At 44.5% G+C, this 19,235-nt stretch overlaps 1 protein-coding gene across 1 annotated transcript; it reads left to right on the top strand.

Moving 5' to 3' along the window:
* The first annotated feature begins 741 nt into the window (after positions 1-741).
* On the top strand, positions 742-17,571 carry LOC115460471 (bucandin-like). Its single transcript, XM_030190228.1, has 3 exons — positions 742-854; positions 12,431-12,553; positions 16,918-17,571. Exons 1-3 carry the CDS (start codon positions 803-805, stop codon positions 17,061-17,063), a joined length of 321 nt encoding a protein of 106 aa, XP_030046088.1. The 5' UTR covers positions 742-802; the 3' UTR covers positions 17,064-17,571.
* Positions 17,572-19,235: the final 1,664 nt, after the last annotated feature.

The following is a 19,235-nucleotide window of genomic DNA, read 5'->3' as shown; positions in this document are numbered from 1 at the left end:
TTTAGGGGGCTCAACACCCAAGGGAAGGGTGCTATGCACCTGGGAGCTCTTTTACCTTTTTTTTTGTTTTTGTAAAAGTGCCCGGTTGGTGTCCTGGCATGTGAGGGGGGCCAGTGCACTACGAATCCTGGCCCCTCCCACGAACAAATGCCTTGGATTTATTCGTTTTTGAGCTGGGCGCTTTCATTTTCCATTATCGCTGAAAAACAAAAATGCCCAGCTCACAAATTGATGAATAAAACATGGACGTCTATTTTTTGCGAAAATACGGTTCAGTCCGCCCCTTCACGGACCCGTTCTTGGAGATAAACGCCCATGGAGATAGACGTTTTCGTTCGATTATGCCCCTCCACATGTATTGCTTACTCTTGCAAAATATACAAAAGATAATATGATCAAAATAGGTGGATTATGAATTCAAGAGGGACATATTTATCAAGCTGTCAAATATTACATAGTTTGAGAAAATCCCTTTAGTGCATCAAGTTGAATTATTTGTATGAATAGTACTGAAAAAAGGGGACCTGTAGGAATGATTTGCACTGAAGAACTACTACAAGCCATGATAGAAATTATGAAGCAACCATGGGCTATTTGTGACATAATTTTTTGTTTTCCCAGAGAGATGTTGTAGCCAGAATTTCAGCAATACGTGAACCTAAGTGAAATATTGTACTAGCCAGTATCACTTCCTTGCGAATTAATCTGTTTTTTGCATAATGAACCCAAGAGCATTTACCAAAAAATATATATAAGACTTTCCTAGTGGACCCTGCCTCTGTAGTCTGAAGCGTCACTGAAGATGAGGAACTTCCTGTTTTCTCTACTGATTGCAGCTCTGTGTCTGCACACTGGTAAGTGAGACACAAGAATTGGAATCTCCTATCCCCCATAAGCTTTAATATTATATTCAAAGGGTTTCCTTTAGTAATTTAATACTTGCTTATTACTTTATTAGAATTGTAGTTAGTTGGTTAGTTAGATGTATTAATTGCCTTTATGAAGAGATTCACCCAATGTAGTGTACATAAGAATGTAAGTGTTGCCATACTGGGAGAGACCAAAAGTCCATCAAGTTCGGAACCCTTTTTCGAAGAGAGGCCAAACCAGGTCATAAGTACCTGGCAAAATCCCAGATTTTATGCTGCTTATCCTAGAAATAAGCAGTGGATTTTCTCAAGTCCATCTTAATAATGGCTTATGAACTTTTTCTTTCTGGAACTTGTTCAAACCTTTTTAAAACCCTGCTAAGCTAACTGCCTTTACCACACTTTCTGGCAATGAATTCTAGAGTTTAATTAAACGAGTGAAGAAACATTTTCTCTGATTTATTTTAAATTTACTATTTAGTAGCTTTGTTGCGTGCCCCCTAGTCCTTGCATTTTTGGAAAGAGTAAACAAATGATTCATGTCTACCCATTCCACTTCACACAGTATTTTTTAGACCTCTTTCATATTTTCCTTCAGCCTTGTCTTCTCAAAGCTGAAGAGCCCTAATTGCTTTAGCCTTTCCTCATAGGGAAGTCATCCCATCTCTACCTTCACCCTGCCCTGATGATCAATTCCCAGCTATGTGGGGCCACCCCAATGTGGCCAGGGAGGGTTTGATGTGTGGAGGCTCACCACTGAAAGGGGGGACCTGGAGCATGATTGATCCTCATGGTGGAGGGGAAGGGGAATTAGACATTGGAGGAGAGTGAGGAGTGTTAAATATCACAGGGGGTCAGGAGGGAAATCGTATGTTGTGGGGCTTTGAGAAGGGGATCTGCCAATATGGGGGGGGGGGGGGTCAGGAGGAGGATCAGGCATTGTGGGAGAAAGGGGGATTGGAACTCTTGTTAGCAGAAGTTGGAGGGAAGGCTCTGTGGACCTGCTAAGGAGGGGCAGGAGGGAAGGATATAAGTTTGGGGGTGTACCACCACTGCTTTTGTGAATATAGGGGCTCTGGCTGGGATAGGCATGTTATATGTTGGGCAATCTCTCTGCATATTCCTCACAGGCTTTACATGTATCCTGTTTTATGTTTTGTTGATAACACAGGATAAGTGCGAACAGTTACTGATACTGCCAAAAATGGACCCCTGGATGTTCCAGGTAGCAGGCTTAAGTCCAAATGTGCACCATTTTTAGAGATGGACATTGCTTCCCCTTCTACAATCAGGAGTGAAGGTTCATATTTTAAGCCTGCCCAAGTCCCTCTGAGGTCCTGCCCAAAACATGCCCAGAGCACACCCCCTTGCCAGATTCACATTCTGCAGTTTTGGACATTCGAATGCTGGCTTTGTATAATAGGGATTTAGATGTCCTTGCAGTATGGACATATAAGTGCCAGTTTATGAACATCTAAAGCACAAATCGTGCTCCTGAAATAAGCACCTCAGACAGACAAGATAGTAGTACAAAGGCACTGGGATAAATAAGTGGGTGGCTAGACTGAGGGCAAATTATACAGTTACATAGTAACATAGTAGATGCCGGCAGAAAAAGACCTGCACGGTCCATCCAGTCTGCCCAAAAAGATAAACTCATATGTGCTTCTTTTTGTGTATACCCTGATTGTAGAAGTCTGCCCAGCACTATCCCTGCCTCCCAACCACCAGCCCCACCTCCCACCACCGGTTCTGGCACAGACCGTATAAGTCTGCCCAGCACCATCCCCGCCTCCCGCCACCGGCTCTGCCACCCAATCTCGGCTAAGCTCCTTAGGAGGTATGTGAAACTGGTTTTAATTACAAGGTGTGCAGCAGGGGCGTGCTAACCTTTCGGGCAATTGGGCAGTGCTGAGGACCCAGAGGTTCTAGGGAGCCCAGAGCTGCGCCCGGATGTCCGCCGCACACTACAGCCCTCCCCGGTCCTACCTTTAAAGGTGTACCATTGGTGATTTAGTGGCCTCTGCAGGGGGTGGGAGGCAACATGTTCTTTCTGGCCCATTGTGCTGCTGTTATTCTCCCTGCCCGGCACCACCGTATTTTAAAAATGGCGGCCGAGACTGAGACCCCAGGAAATCTCGCCCACCATTTTGAAAATATGATGGCGCCGGCAGGCGGGGGAATAGCGGCAGTGCAGTAGGCAGGAAAAAACATGCTCCCCCTGCAGAGACCACTAGACCACCAGGGACCTTCAGGTAGGACCGGGGCAGCGGGGGTGTCGGCTGCAGCGGTAGGGGGGGCAGCAGCACGGTGGTAGGGGGTGTGTCGGGCAGCATCCAGGCGGGGGTCCAGATCACCCTCAGTGCCCCTGGTGTGCAGTAGGCTAGTCCAGATGTGATATGAGTGGATAGCCAGTCACCACACCCATCACATGTTTGGGAAAAGAGCCAGGCTTTCACCTGCTTCCTTAAGTAGAGGTAGTCTAGAGTTAAGTGCAGCCCCTCTGGGAATGAGCTCCAGCACATATAATACACAACAGTGACAGGTATGTCCGGCACGTCACTTCTGTTCAAAAAATTACCAGTTATTATAGACACTTCACCTGATATTAAGCTGGTGGTGGGCAATGCTTTGACTGCACGCTGCCAGTATGTTTCAATCATTTTTATTGGAGAAAATTTTTAAATAAACTTATTCAACAGTATTTTGGCTTCTGTTGTAACTTATTTGCGTCACCATCAACATCTTATTGAACCTTTACAGCTTAACAGTAACTTATGCATCCTTATACATTGTACAGCGAAATAAACTAAATATATGGCATATTAGATATCTGCCCTTTTATCGCCCAGCTGATCTATTGTTCTCCAGTTCTTTATTTTCCCCCTCTTTTCCCCCCTCCCTTTCCCTTCTCTCCCTCCCTCCCTTCCCCTACCCTCCCACCCTTACCCACCCTCTATCACAGCTATACTTCACATCACGCTTAGTTCTTAGTCCACTTTAATTCTCACATATTTATTATTTGACCTCTGGCTTGGGGAGTCAAGGTCAACCAGAACAGGGTCCAGCAATTCCAAAAGTTCTTTGTAACAAGGGGTCCCCGACCTCTCAGGCTTAGCCGTTCCGTGCGCAACAGGTTAATCATCTGCCCTCTCCAGTGAGATTCTGAAGGGCTCTCCGCTGACAACCACATCAACAGGATTGTTTTCTTGGCCACCATAATTGTTTTAAACACAAATGTTCGACATCCTCTTGGAGGGCTTCCCGATAGTTTTGGGTGGCCAAACAGCAACATTGGTTCTACTTGCCATTGTATATCCCACATGTCTGCCACTCGTCGTATCAATGCCTGCCAGTATGATCCAATCTGTGGACAACTCCAGAACATATGTCCCAATGTTGCTCCCTCCGCCTTACACTTGGGGCATGCTCCATCTGGTGATATGCCCATGTGAAATGCGCGTCTCGGAGGGACATACGCTCTCAACGTAAACTTAAACTGCATCTCCCAATAATACGTTAGGTCCGTATTCTTACGATATCCAATCAAATGTTCCCGGATCAATGCTGCAGTTATATCCACTCCCAATTCCGCACTCCATAGTTTAGATAGTGTCACGAAATCTGGTTCTTTTGCCATTTCCTTTAAATGTCTATGGTAAAATTTCAATGGCACTTTTTGTTGTGCTCCCAATGAGAGGGCCGATCCCAGCTCCTCCTGTACATCTTCCATCATTGTTTCCTGTGGGAGACTACGGCTATAATGTTGCAGCTGCAAATAATGAAACCAATCTGATGAGTCAAGCATAAACTGGTTTTTAAGTTGTTCCCATGATTTAATCTTCCCATCCTTGTCTAAGGCCTGGTGCATGTATTCCAATCCTTTTTCCTTCCAACGTACAAAGGCCGCATGTTGTTGTCCAGGTGGGAATTCTGGGTTACCCCAAATTGGAAGGTATGGGGTTGTGGCAGCTCGAAATTTATGGTGTCTGCAGAGCCAACTCCACACCGCTTGAGCAGTATGCAAAATTTGTGCTGCTCTTAACAAGCTCATTTCTGCTTTATTCTTTTTATGTATCAGGGAGCTGATATGTCTCTGGCCTATTTCTTGCAGCTCGAGATGAGAGGGAGTAAAATATTGTGTGCGTCTTAGCCAATCATTTAAGTGCCTCATGCCACTTGCAATTGTCATTTCCCGAAGGTTCAATAGTCCCAGGCCTCCAAATTCCCTCGATAGATGAAGTGTGGACAGTGCTATTCTTGGTTTTTTCTGCGCCCACAAAAAGGTCTGTAAAAACTTGTTTAATTGTTTTTCATCAGCCTTAGTCAGGTACAAAGGCAAAGTCTGGAATATGTAGAGCCATCTGGGCACTGTTACCATATTATAAAGGGCTATCCGACCCAGAAGTGATAATGGGAATCCCTGCCACATTTGTAAAGTTAACTTTGTTGTATTCATCAGTTTCCTCATGTTTCGATCGTATAGCTGTGTAAGATCTCGAGGTATTAATACACCCAGATATTTTATTGTCTCTGCCTCCCACTCCATGGGTAATGCTAGTGTCTGTCTGAGCGCATCCCCCTGCAATACCTCCAAAGCCCTAGATTTTTGAATGTTCAATATGTACCCTGACAGGTCCCCATACTCCCTTACTATCTCCAATATTCTAGGTATTGCCCGTTCTGGTTGTTGGGTTATTATTAATAAATCATCAGCAAAGGCGAGGGCTTTGACTATGCCTCCTGCCAGGGGCACCCCCCTCACCCCTCCATCTGCTTTAAGCACTTGTAGCAGTGGTTCCATTGCCAGGATAAACAAGAGGGGCGAGAGCGGGCACCCCTGCCTGGTTCCCTGTTTGATCTCAAAGGAAGTTCCCTTTATTCCATTTACCAAAACTGCTGCTCGAGGTTTGTTATACAATGCCCCCAATGCATCTCCATACCATCCTTGAATACCCATATAGTTTAAGAGTCCAAACAAGTATCCCCAGTCTACCTTATCGAATGCCTTTTCAGCATCCAGACTAAGAACCAAAGCTGGTTCCTGGTCTTGTTGGCTCTTTGCCATTGCCAAGAGCAGTCGTCTAACATTGTTCCCTGCTTGTCGGTTCTTCACAAAACCTACTTGTTCTTCCCCTATTAAATCAGGAAGGAGTTGTCCTAATCTGGTGGCAAGAATGCGAGCCAGTATCTTTACATCTAAGTTTATCAAAGAGATTGGCCGATAGGAACCTGGTTGTGTGCTCTCCTTGCCTGGTTTAGGTATCAAAGTGATTAGTGCATCATTGGCATACTGGGGGAATTCTTTGTCTTCTACTACCTGTTCCAAGTATTTCCCCAGGGCTTCCAAACCTTCTTTCGATAGTATCTTATAATATTCTCCCATGAAGCCGTCAGGCCCAGGTGCCGAGCTCATGGCTAGCGCTTTGATCGTGTTTTGCAATTCTGTCCCTGTTATAGGACTGTTTAACATGTCTATTTGTTGTGGCTGGAGTTTGGGGAAGCCCATTTGATCTAAATATTCCTCCAAGTCCCCTATGTCCTTTCTCGGCAAGCCCCCATATAAGGAACTAAAATAAGTATGAAATATCTTCCCTATATCTTCACTCTTATTTTTTGTCACCCCCTTGTGGTCTTGTATTGCAGTGATTACCCGTCCTGGGGTCTCTGTTTTCAGCAGCCTTGCTAATATAGTGCCCGCTTTGTTACCAAATCGTTGTAGTCTACATTTATAATATGTTAAGGATCGTATAGTCTGCTTGTGAATTAGGGTATTAAGGGTAATTTGGGCCGTTAAGTATTGTTCCTTATTTATTGCTGTTGGGTTTTTTATATAAACTTGTTTAGCTTTCCTAAGTTGGGTTTCTAGATGTAAAATTGCCCTTGCTTGCTTTTTCTTACGGCTTTGTACAAAGGCAATTATATCCCCCCGCACCACTGCCTTGGAGGCCATCCAGTATAGTTTTGGATTATTCATGTGCTGTTTGTTAAACCGTGCATAATCCTTCCATTTAGCATTAATGTAACGGGTGAATTCTTTGTCTCCATGTAAGTACATCGGGTATCTCCAACCCCCTCCATGCCTATAATACTCTGATGCCTCTATCTCCATCCACACCATTGCATGATCCGATATTTCTGTAGGGCCTATTCCAGTACCTCGTACCCAGGAGAATGCCGAACTGTCCAGAAGTATATAGTCTATTCTAGAGCTGGTACCATGTGCCCTAGATAAATGTGTATAATCTTTTGTCTCTGGGTGTAATGCCCTCCAAGTATCTACCAGGCTTAACGTGCGTATGAATGTCGAGAGTGCCCGCTTTCTACTCCCCCCTTGTGGTGCTTCTCTTGGGTTAGTGGTGTCCATCATTGGGTCCATTACTAAGTTAAAATCTCCACATATCAACAATTTCAAAGATGCATACGGGGCACACTGTTTTATTATGGTTTGGAGGAAGTTTGGCGAGAAATCATTAGGCCCATATAAGGATATAACCAAGAACTCTTTATTTTGAAGCCAAAGACGTATTAGGACGTATCGCCCCTGGGGGTCTGCCTGGAGCAATTTTGCCTTAGCTGCTATTCCCTTCCTTATTAATATTGCTACTCCCTTCGACCTGCCTGCAGCAGAAGCAGAAAATACTTCCCCCACCCAAGCTCTTTTCAATTTACAGTGTTCATCTTCCGAAAGTCTAGTCTCCTGTAGACAAGCCACATCTGCTCTATGTCTCTGCAATGCCTGTAATATTTTCGACCTTTTCACAGGGGTTGCTATGCCCCCCACGTTCCAAGATATAAACCGGATCGTCTTAGCCATCCCAGCACAGCATTAGCCATATTAAAAACCAGTTGTTCTTTAGTAAACTTGAGATTTGGGCGCCCAGCCTCGCCTTCCTCTCTATTGGTCTGCTCTTATCTGTGGGTTCCTTGATTTTTGTCCTACTCAGCGCATATAAGGGTGTTCTATTCCTACCCTCCCTCCCCGAAGTTACTTCCCTTCTGCTCTTACTACCTGTCTTCCCTTCTTGTGGTTGTAATTTCAATTGTGTTAGTTGCTCCTGTGATAGTTCCCCCTCCCTCTTTAATCTCCTGTGTCCTGCTCTCTTCCGTTTTTCTCCCCTCCTCCCTCCCTCCCTCCCCCCCTCCCGCCTCCCCCATTTCTTCTTCCCATAATCCTTGGTCCACCCCATCCACCCTATGGTGTAAGACTCACAGTGATGGTTCCCCTCCCCCAACCCGCTTATTCTCTATATTATCCAATTTCTTGTGTTCAGTCTTGTGCAGGTCTAATTGCCTTCCCCCTCTAACTCAATATAGTGTAATAGTCAGCAAGTCCTCTTAAGTTATAGTTGTACTCCCTGCTTCAGGGTATTCAAATCTATACCTCAAATGTTTTGTACTGGATTCATGTGTTAGCGTCCTCAGAGTTCAGTTGATCTTGGAGCCCATCCTGTGCTTCTTGCGGTGTCTGAAATATTTTCCAGTTTCCATTTTGCAGTACTTTCAATTGTGCCGGATAAGCGAGCATGAATCTTCTATTCAATGTTGCTAATTTTGTGCATATTGGTCCAAAGGCTCGCCTGCGTTCCTGCAGTACTATCGAGTAGTCCTGAAAGATTTTTATTTTTGCTCCATCAAATGTCAATGCGTCCCATTTCTGGCGTGCACCTCTTAGAATTTCAGTTTTGTGCACAAAGTTGTGGATCTTTGTAATCACTACTCTTGCTCTGCCATTTCCAGTTCCTTTTCGGCCTAATCGATGAGCGCGCTCCAGGCAGAGAGGCCCCGCGCTGTCCGACAGCGCAAATTCCTCTTTTAGCCAGCGTTCTAATTGTGTTTGGAGTAGTTGGTCAGGTACTGTCTCAGGAATTCCCACTATCCGCAGGTTCGATCTCCGTGATCTATTTTCTAGATCGTCTAGTTGTTGAGCCTGGGTTGTAGTTAATTTTTCCAATTCCCGCACTCGCTCCCGCAAAGCATGTTCTGCCTCCTCGGCTACTACTATGCGGCCTTCCAGGTCCCCGGTCCTCCTTGTTGTATCTGCCAGTAACGTTTCTACCGCTGCTAGTTGCTCGGATATCTGGGCATATTGGGGCGCCATAGCTGTTGTGCTAGTTGCGACGGGGTAAACACCGGAGGTGAGTTCATCTGCGCAGGGCTTTCCGCCATTTTGGGCTCACTCAGTCCACGGTGTCGTTCGGTTTCTTTCTTTACTGTTTTTCCCGGCATTGTTGTTGCTGTACGAATGAGGTATTGGTCCATATAGGACTGTTCCTATGATCGCAAATCGCTGTTATTTCGTTTGTTTTTAGTGCTATTTTAGCGTTGTTGGGGGAGGGTTCTCAGAGAGACAGAAAACACGTCTTCCCCTCTCACTCCATCACCGGAAGTCCGCACGCTGCCAGTATTAAATCTGGATATTCAATGCTGGGCCATTTAGCTTGAAGCATCTCTCCCTTCAAATCCTCCAAGGGATTGGCAATATCTTTAAAGAGGCACTTATAGGCAGATGATCAAAAGCCCCACATTGTTCCAAACAGTGCTCTAAAAATATCGCTGGAACAGCGCAGGGCTTTACCGGACCTATGATCAGAGAGAATTGCATGCAAATTTAAGCATGCAATTCTCTCTGATCATGGGGTAGAAGTGCGGGAGGATTGTACCTGACCACACTTGACTATCCTACCCCACTTGTTTGACAGGTCTGGGTTGTCAAAAGTCTAGACCTGTCAAACACAGGGGCTGGAGGTCCATGGGACCACCAGACCCCAACTATCCCCATCCGAGCCAAGGAAAATGGGGGCTAGAGGTCTGGCGGATCTCTGGTCCCCCCGACCCTCCTAACCCCCAGCATCCCTCTGATGTCCCTGGTGGCCCAGTGGGCCACTGGTAAGTCCCCACCACCTGGTGGTCTAGCGGCCCTTCCCCACCCCCCTACCTACAGTTGAAGGAGGGAGGTGGCCTCTCCTTCCATCGGCACCGCCTGGAAAATGGCAACGCCCAGCCGTGCCCAGTGCATCCTGGGATGTGCTGGGTGGGGCTTCACACCATACAAAGGAGTTTCTCCCTTATATCGTGTGAAGCCCCACCCAGCGCATCCCAGGATGCACTGGGCAATGCTGAGTGACGCCATTTTCCAGGCGGCGCCGATGGAAGAACAAGGAAGCCATTTCCCTCCTCCAACTGCAAGTGGGGGGTGGGGAATGGTCGCTAAACCACCAGTTGGGGGGGGGGGATTTACCTGCCAGGTGGGGGGGATGAATGGATTTACCCGTGGTCCACTGGGCCACTAGGGACATCGGTGGGATGCTGGGGGGTTAGTGGGGGCTGGAGACCCACTGGATCTCTAGCCCCACTGAACCTTTGTCGGGGGGGACCGGGGGTCTGCCGGACCTCCAGCCCATTGTTGCTGGGGGAGGGGGGAGGGTCGGGGTTCCTGCTGGGGCTGCTGCATTGGGGGCAATGGGGGCCAGCTAGCATGCAAATGCATGCTGGACAGGGCTCACCATTCCTCCCCATTGGTCTGCGAACCCAAACGCCAGCTCTGAGCGTTGTTTCACGCGCTCAGGAGTTCTGATCATGGGGTGAGAGCAAACGCAGGTGCTAGTATGGCGCTAACAGCCTCTAGTGCCTGCATTTGCTTCTGATCATTGGCCCATTAAGTTGCAGCTGTTCTTTCAAAAGGGTGTGAAGAGATCTGCCTCAGACAACTGTTCCTTACTAGCTGGGAGATACTCAAAACCTAACTCCGGCATTAGAGGCAATTAGTGCCAGACAAGCACCAGCGTTAGTAAGCGCAGAATGCTCAGAGGACACTAGTGTGGGAGACAATGTGCGGACCAAAGATTAGCACAGATAGCATGCAAATATAGTCAAATGCATCTTAACGATGTCATTTCCTATTCCCTCCCAAATCTCAAAGAAAAGCACAGAAAACAAAGCTGACCTTACCGCTGAAAACCTAACGCCAGCTCGGAGCAGGCCTTAGGGTGTTTGAAAAGAGGATTTGCCACCATTCTTTCTCTAAACTCTGCTGGTTTTTATTTGATTTGGAAGCAGCCCCCTAAATTCTGGCAGTGTGAGACGAATGTGTGTGACTCAGAGGAAACCCAAAACTGAAAGCACACATTGGCCTCTGTTTCCTGCACTTACGTATAAGCTTTTCATGTGAAAAACAAACATTTCAAAAGCTTATATTTAAAAACACAGAAGAACAGTGCCAATGTATACTTCACTTCTGGGTTTGCCTGGGAATGCGTGCAAGAGCTGTAATTACTGCTTTGGGAAGTTATTTTGCTGCGCTGTTCGGGTGGTATGTCCAGTGTCAGAGTTTTGAGCATCTGCACATAGATGAGACCAGCATAGGTGGAGGAGTGGCCTAGTGGTTAGAGCAGTGGTCTTGCAATCCAGAGGTGGCCAGTTCAAATCCCACTGCTGCTCCTTGTGATCTTGGCCACTTAACTCTCCATTGCCCCTGGTACAAACTTAGGTTGTGAGCCCTCCTGCAACAGAAAAATATCCACAGTACCTTAATGTAACTCACCTTGAGCTACTACTGAAAAAGGTGTGAGCAAAATAAATAAATATTCCTTTTCACCCTCTGCACTATTAAAAATGAGTCTTGCACCAAATAGCAGGCTGTTGTTATTTCAAAAGCCATTAGGGGTGGAGAAGTCACAGCCTCAAGCTGCCATCTTGATTCAACCTCAAGTGCATTTTCCAAACTGTTATCAGTTGTTTAACACAGACACTGTGGGGTCCTTTTATTAAGCTGCATAAGCGTCTACAAATGGCTCTTGCGGTAATTTCATTTTTGTCACGCGTGTCTGAAAAATATTTTTCATTTTCGGCCGCATGTATCGACTGCGCTCCTAGTGGTCATTGCCACCTGGTTACCGCATGAGACTTTACCGCTAAGTCAATGGCTGCCGGTAAGGTCTCAGACCCAAATGGACGCGCGGCAATTTTGATTTTGCCGCCCATCCATTTCCGGCAAAAGTTTAAAAAGGCTTAATTTACAGACGCGCTGAATAATGGATCGGTGCATGCCCAAAACCCGTGCCTACGCTGTTGCAAGTCATTTTTCAGCGTGCCTTTGTAAAAGGACCCCTGTGAGCACTAGTTGCAATTCAGAAGGGACTGTATGATTGCAGATATAATTTTAGGCTGCTCGATGGCTTAGCTCTTCAATAGGAGAACCCCTCCACACACATTGATGATATTTGACTCAGTGTGGGGAGCTGTGTATCAGGATTTATGTGGCTTTGCATATTTAAACCTGTATGTTGAAATAACAGTGGTTGTTGGTTTTCTTTTCAGGAAAACAAGATTCCTGCTTTTATCTAACAGAAAGAGTAAAATCCTACACAATATTCACTGGCTAGTGAGGTTCATTCTCATCATGTAAAACACTGAATAAATCAATCTGGATACACTACCAGAGAGAAAAATGCAATGTATTTTCCAAACACCCAATAATGATTCTGATTGAAAAACCATCAGAGCTTGACAGGTGAAGAAAATATTGATTTATGTTATTAAACCTGTGTTTTTTCTTACAGCTGACTTTCTGAAATGCTACACATGCAAGCATACAATTGAATTGAACAACAGTGATTGTCTTATAGAAACAACTTGCTCATCAGAGGACAAGTACTGCAGGACCACTCTTGCCTCAGCACATGGTAAGTTTCATTGCACACACTCCTCTGTACACTGTAATTACTCTGTGATATTCCTAACAGCACCCAGGGAGCAGAAAGGGAGGGGGGAGGGGTATCTGCTACTTAAAGTACAGAGCCAGGAATTAAGAGAATTCCATCAGACACAAGATTAAAAACCCAATTTTAGAAAGGTTGTGGAGATGGGAAAAGAGATGTCCAGGTTAGGACAGGTTCTACCAAACTCAGAGCCTCTTGTAAGGACATGCAGGACTGCACATTTCTGTCCAGACCAGCATTCGGGGAGGGAGGGGGGGTCAAACAGTTCAGTTGCCCTGGCCCCACAGCTCCGGGGGCCATGTGGTCCAGCATCTCTTCCCCTTCTCCCTACCGCAGTCCAACGTCTCCTTCCGTGCCCCTCACCTTCCTAGTCTATCTTAGAATGGATTTCTCTTCTCAGGGGCTCACCAGTACAGCAGCAATTCTAATAAGCTGCCTGCAGCCTCCCAAGTGCTTTCTTTGTGCTGTGCTCTGCCTAGGTGGAAACAGGAATTTGCTTCAGAAGATCAAATGAAGCTGACTAGTCTCATTTTATTATAAAGGTCTTTATAATAGTTTAATGTCAGTCTTCAAAGCTGCCAATAACGTTTCAGTACTAAATGAAGCTCCAAATCCTGATTGCACTGGATCCAACACTTGATGGTGGTTCCAATAGTCTTGTACACGGTAGCTGCAGATGTTTCAACTATTTTCGTTAAAGTTTGTAGATTCGCAACCGGACAATAATTACGATAAGACAGGAGCGGACTGACAGTGATCCGGGCCCTCAGGCAGTGAAGGTCATTGGGGAGGTCCAAGAAGGCAGAAAGGCAGATGATCTGCAAACTCCAAGATGGAAAAATAACAGAGAAGATCGTTAGGAGACAAAATGTAATTTATTAATAAAACCCCAAAATGTACAAGTCAGCCCAACACAGGCCATGTTTCGCCCAGCAGGGCTGCTTCAGGGGCTAGACAATGATCCTTTACCGTCAAAATATAGTAGATATATATGTTGATGAGATCAAATGTACAGAAGACCGCGATCTTTGATCTTCTAGATTATATGTTGAAAAAACAGCTCAATCAAATAAACCAAAAAAGAGTATTGACATGAGATTACTCAGACTCAGAGTCAAGAGACAGTCTGAGTGATCTCATGTCAATACTCTTTTTTGGTTTATTTGATTGAGCTGTTTTTTCAACATATAATCTAGAAGATCAAAGATCGCAGTCTTCTGTACATTTGTTCTCATCAACATATATATCTACTATATTTTGACAGTAAAGGATCATTGTGTAGCCTCTGAAGCAGCCCTGCTGGGCGAAACACAGCCTGTGTCGAGCTGACTTGTACAGTGATGGTCATTGGGCCCCCAACCCTGCTGCTGCCCCGGTCCCCACTGCCACCTGGCCCCCCACCACCCTGTTTTTGTTTCCAACACTCCCCTGTATACTGCAGCCTCCCTGGGCCTATCTTGAGGGGCCCTGGTGGTCTAGTGGCCTCTTCGGGGGCAAGAAAGAACTCCACTCTTTCCTGTCCACTGACCAGGGCTTTTTTTGAGGGGGTACTCGGGGGTACTGAGTACCGGCACCTTTTCCAGTGTCTCCTAAAATTGACCCATGGCCCACAAGTTTTAATGAAAGAGCTCAGGCTCAAGACACCAATTCTGCCTTGTCATAGATTCTGTGACTGGGTGCAGGGGGCCTGGCTATTGTGGAGTGAGTCCCTCAGTGATCATCCCACCCCTGAAGGGTGGCCTGGCATTTGAGTACCGGCACCTTTTTTGCTAGAAAAATTGCACTGCCACTGACACTGCTTTGTCCTGCACCGCCACGTCTTCTTAATGGCTGCCGTGATTTCCTGCGTAGTCTCACGTGTCTTGGAAATCTCGACAGCCATTTTGAAGGCGCAGCAGTGCCAGGAAGAGCAGCAGAAGAGAGCAGGAAAGAGCCTCACCCAAAGAGGCCACTAGACCCCCAGAGTCCCTCAAGGTAGGCTCAGAGAGGGCTCACCAAGGCTTGTGGGGCTGTAGTGTGTGGAGGGGGCGGGGGGAAAGCAGCACTGGACCCCCAGAGCCTCTGTGCCCTCTGGCACTACCTGGTTGCCCATATGGTCAGTCCACCCCTGCTACAAGACAAAGGATCCAGCTTTTCACCTTTTAAAAGGGGGAGTAAAATAATCACTGCCATTTGTTCTGAGAAAGTCCCTCTCTGAAGGGACAAAGTTACAAGATTTGCTAACCAAGGAAGCAAATGTTCTGGTATATCTTTCATTAAACTAGCTTTATAAGGATCCAGTAAAAACCATTCTTTGACAAAATATTAAATAAGTGCCTAATCATCTATACTGATGCATCTGAGAAGATGGTCCATATATGATCCCCAGGACATGACCCTCTTTCCTTGTAAGAGAAAACAAAAAGTAATTCACGCAATATCAACATATAGAGCACAGATATATCAAAAGCAGACTTATTTCTGAAAAACAGTATTATTCCTAAAAAAGGAAGGAAAAGTCTCAAAGTAGCTCAAAATCAAAAAGATTTGAAGAGCTATTCCGATCAAACTGATCTTTACTTCATCATCAGCAAAAACCTTCCAAAAATATGCAGCTTCATTGGGTCATTTTTAAGCAATAAATCAAGATAATGCAGTCATTGAAATCTTCCAGTGCTCAAATAATAGTGAGAAAGCACTTATCTCTTAACAAAAATGATGTGCAGAATAGACAACTGGTGAATTCTTCTGACAACTAGCCCCTGCGCCAACGTTGGCCAGCGTTTCGCTTAGAATGCTTCAGGGTCCCAGACGGCAGAGCAGTTTTCAAATAATGACACTGCAGAGCCGTGACAACTCAAACCCAGTTCCTCAGGTTCTCAGGCCACTGCACTTTATATCTTTTTATAAAGATCCAATTTATATCTCTGTTAATGAAGGGTAGTAATATCTCCGATAATCTTAAACAGTTCACTAGATGTATTACAACTACTGGAAATTCTCAATGAATAACATTTCTTTTTCTCAGTTCTTATCAAATCTTGATATTGATTAATCTGTGAGCTCTCCAAGTTTCTCTAGCATTTTCATCCTGCTCTTTTCCCCTCTTCAACCTTCTACTTTATTTTGCTTCTTATATTCCACATCTACCCATAGAGTTCAGTGCGGATTACAAAAAGAAGCAAACGGGCAGACCTTGTGAATTAACAACCATTCAATTAATTCATATTAGTATACAAAAAGTTAACATATTCCAATTATAGAACTTCTTAAAGAGAAAAAGCTTTTAGAGTTTTCCTAAAAGCAGATAGGCTCTGAATTCTTCTCAGTTGTGTAGGAAGAGAATTCCATAATAGAGGGGCCTGATACATGAGACTAGCAGAATAAATGGTCTTATTTTTCAATTTGCTAGAACTGGGGTAGTGAAGTAGTAAGTTATCTCGAAGACCTCTGTCTTTGTTCGCCATTTGAACCCAACCAAGCAAGTATTCTGGGGTAAGTCTATAAAGGATCTTATGAACAATGGTACAAACCTTAAATTGAATTGAAGCCTCCACTGGTAACCAGTGGAGGTCCCACAACAAAGGAAAAACATTATCGTACTTATGAGCAGAAAAAAATGAATCGTGTACCTGTATTTTGAATAGTCTGAATCTTTCATAGGTTTGAATTCTTCATGAAAGAGGAAAACTCCCAAATTTTTGCGTTTATTCCTATCATTTTAGTTGAAAAATGACTTGGGAAATGTTTCAAATGAAAGCACTATATGGTAACCCTGTGTATAAATTACTCAGGGGTCCTTTTACTAAGGTGTGCCAAAAAATGGCCTGTGCTGATGTAGATGCATGTATTGGATGCGCGCAGGTCCATTTTTCAGCACGACAGCAAAAAAGACTTTTTTTTTGCTGAAAATGGACGTATGGCAAAATGAAAATTGGCATGCGTCCATTTTGGGACTGAAACCTTACCGCCACCCATTGATTTAGCAGTAAGGTCTCAAGCATTAACCGGGTGGTAAGCGGCAGTGCACATACAATGCCGATAACCACCCAGTTAGCGCCACGTGCTGAAAAATAAAAAATATATTCCGGCACACGTAGCGGATACACGTCAAAAATGAAATTACCACCCGGTCCATGTGGTAGCCGGGCATTAGTTCAAAATTGACATGTGTAGGTTATGTGTATGAGCCTACGCAGCTTAGTAAAAGGTCCCCTCAGTTTTCTGTGATCCATTAGTGGATCCTGACCCAGAGGCTGAAAGCAGAACTCTGGAGGCTATTTTCAAGAACAAACATATAGATAAAGTTGCTTTTCATCTAATATTTTTCTTTTTTTATTTTTGTATAGAAGAAACTGCTATCTCTAAACAGTGTGAACCAACATGCACACCAGGGGAAGTAGAAGTTGATGAGTTAAAAATTTCCGATTCCTGCTGCCAGACTGACTTGTGTAACTACAACGCAGGTATAAGTGGAAGTGAAGGAATGGCTTGAGGGACCAGTTACTTGACCCTGGTCATCTCTGCAGGTTATGTGAGCTCCCTGCTGCAAACTGGATTCTAATGGAGGAGGAAGCAGAGGGGCTGATTTACCCCAGGCTTCCTGACTGAGACAATTAACCCTGAGTGTATTTCTGCACTAAAAATGAAAGCTTTTGCAATACTCTGCTTACTGTTTTTTGTTTTGTCAAAACGTAACATAATTCCTCTATTTGATTAAAAATGGTTAATATTATATCGCACACCTGGTCCCTCTCATCTCTCTTTCTCGCCTCCCTCTCTGCCCAGACTCACTCTACTTTCTTGTCTCTATCCTCCTCCCCCCATTGCTCTCAGACTTCTTAACTACCCCCACACCCGCTCTGTCCGGAGCTTCATAAAGGCCCAACACCTCGGGCATCGCCCCCTGAGAGGGAAATACTGCATTGCCTCTTAAAGATTTATTTAATAGATCTTTAGAGACGGGAGAGGTTCCGGGAGATTGGAGACGAGCGGATGTGGTCCCTCTTCGTGATTGAGTAGATAAGGATGGGCTGGAGTGTAAATTTTAAGGGGCTTCGATGTTAGCTTCAGAATACCACTGCTTTCATCTTACATATATAGATTATATGTATATAGGCAACACTGGCCTTTTGTTCATCATACATCCTATGCTGCCTATTAAAATGTTTTATTATGTATTGTATTGGCATTGCAGTGTAGCATACTATGCCATTCTTTGTATTGTTGTTTAAATATTTTTTACTGCTGTAATTGTCTATTGCTTATGTTTGACTTATTCTTGATGTACACTGCCTTGAGTGAAATCCTTCAAAAAAGCGGTAAATAAATCCTAATAAATAAATAAATTCAATCATGAAGGGTCTTTTTAATGGTCTTCACATCAGCAAACATGCTCTCTGAATGTCACTTCCTGTGTAAGTTTAACTGCTTGATCCTAGCTTGGATGTATTATATTCAATACATGTAAAAACAAATGTAAACTGTTTCCTGATCTATTCCACACCATCAAGAGAGAGTCCAAGGAGTAGGGTAGAAGGGCTAAAAAATAGTGAGTGGGAATAAGGAGAAAAAGGAAGGAAACAACAGGTAATAATAAAAGGCAACACGAGGTCAGCTATGTTATATTTTATTATTATACTCTTATTGCAATTGTGTATTATTGTTCTTTTATTGTCTTTTATTATTGCCTGTTGTTTCCTTCCTTTTTCTCCTTATTCCCAGTCAGTATTTTTTAGACCATACAAAGACCATTTATATATCTTTTGTATCTGTTCTTTGCACTTTTATTGTTTCTATTGTTTTTATTACAGTCTTCGTTTTTCTTCTTATTTTTTTGTTATGAATGATTTTTTGTATTTTATGATTTATGTGTTTATATAAGCATTGTATATGTTTCTGTAGACTCCTGAGGCAGGCGTTTTGATGCTGAAACACAGCAGCTGTGTCGAGTCTTTCAGTTGTTTCAATAAAGATGACCCTGTTTGAACTGACGTCTCCCTTGGTCTTTCGGAAGAGTCCTTCTACCCTACTCCTTGGACATTCTCTTGCTGGTGTACATAGGGACTGTGTGTTCTCCACACCATCTCAAAAGGAAGCCTAATTTATCATTTGCCTACTGTTATCATCTATTAAATTGTAACCTTTGCTTTCTATGGGCCCCGTTTTTAGCGTGTGCTGTGTAGAAGCCCATAGGAATATTATGGGCATGTATATGTTTAGCTCCTGCTAATTTTTAGTGCTTGCTAAAATCACTAGTGCACATTTGTAAAACACACTTTTATTATTATTATTAGCATTTGTATAGCGCTACCAGACGCACACAGCGCTGAACACCTGACACAGAGAGACAGTCTCTGCTCAATTGAGCTTACAATCTAAAAATACAGTAAGACAAGACAATTAAGGGCGAGGGAAGTACTGGGTGAGAAGGAACAAGGGGGGAGGGCAAATGAGTAGTGGCTAGGAGCCAAAAGCAGTGGTGTAAAGGTGGGTTTTCAGCATAGATTTGAAAACAGGTAGAGATGGAGCTAGACATACAGGCTCAGGAAGTCTATTCCAGGCATAAGGTGCCGCAAGGGAAAAGGAACGAAGCCTGGAGTTAGCAGTGGAGGAGAAGGGGGACGACAAGAGAGATTTGTCCAGTGAGCGGAGGTCACGGGGAGGA

The sequence above is a fragment of the Microcaecilia unicolor genome, chromosome 1 (genome assembly GCF_901765095.1).
Source record: "Microcaecilia unicolor chromosome 1, aMicUni1.1, whole genome shotgun sequence".
NCBI classification, from domain to species: Eukaryota; Metazoa; Chordata; class Amphibia; order Gymnophiona; family Siphonopidae; genus Microcaecilia; species Microcaecilia unicolor.
The sequence above is the reverse complement of the archived record's forward strand: the minus strand, read 5'-3'. Positions and strand labels throughout refer to the sequence as shown.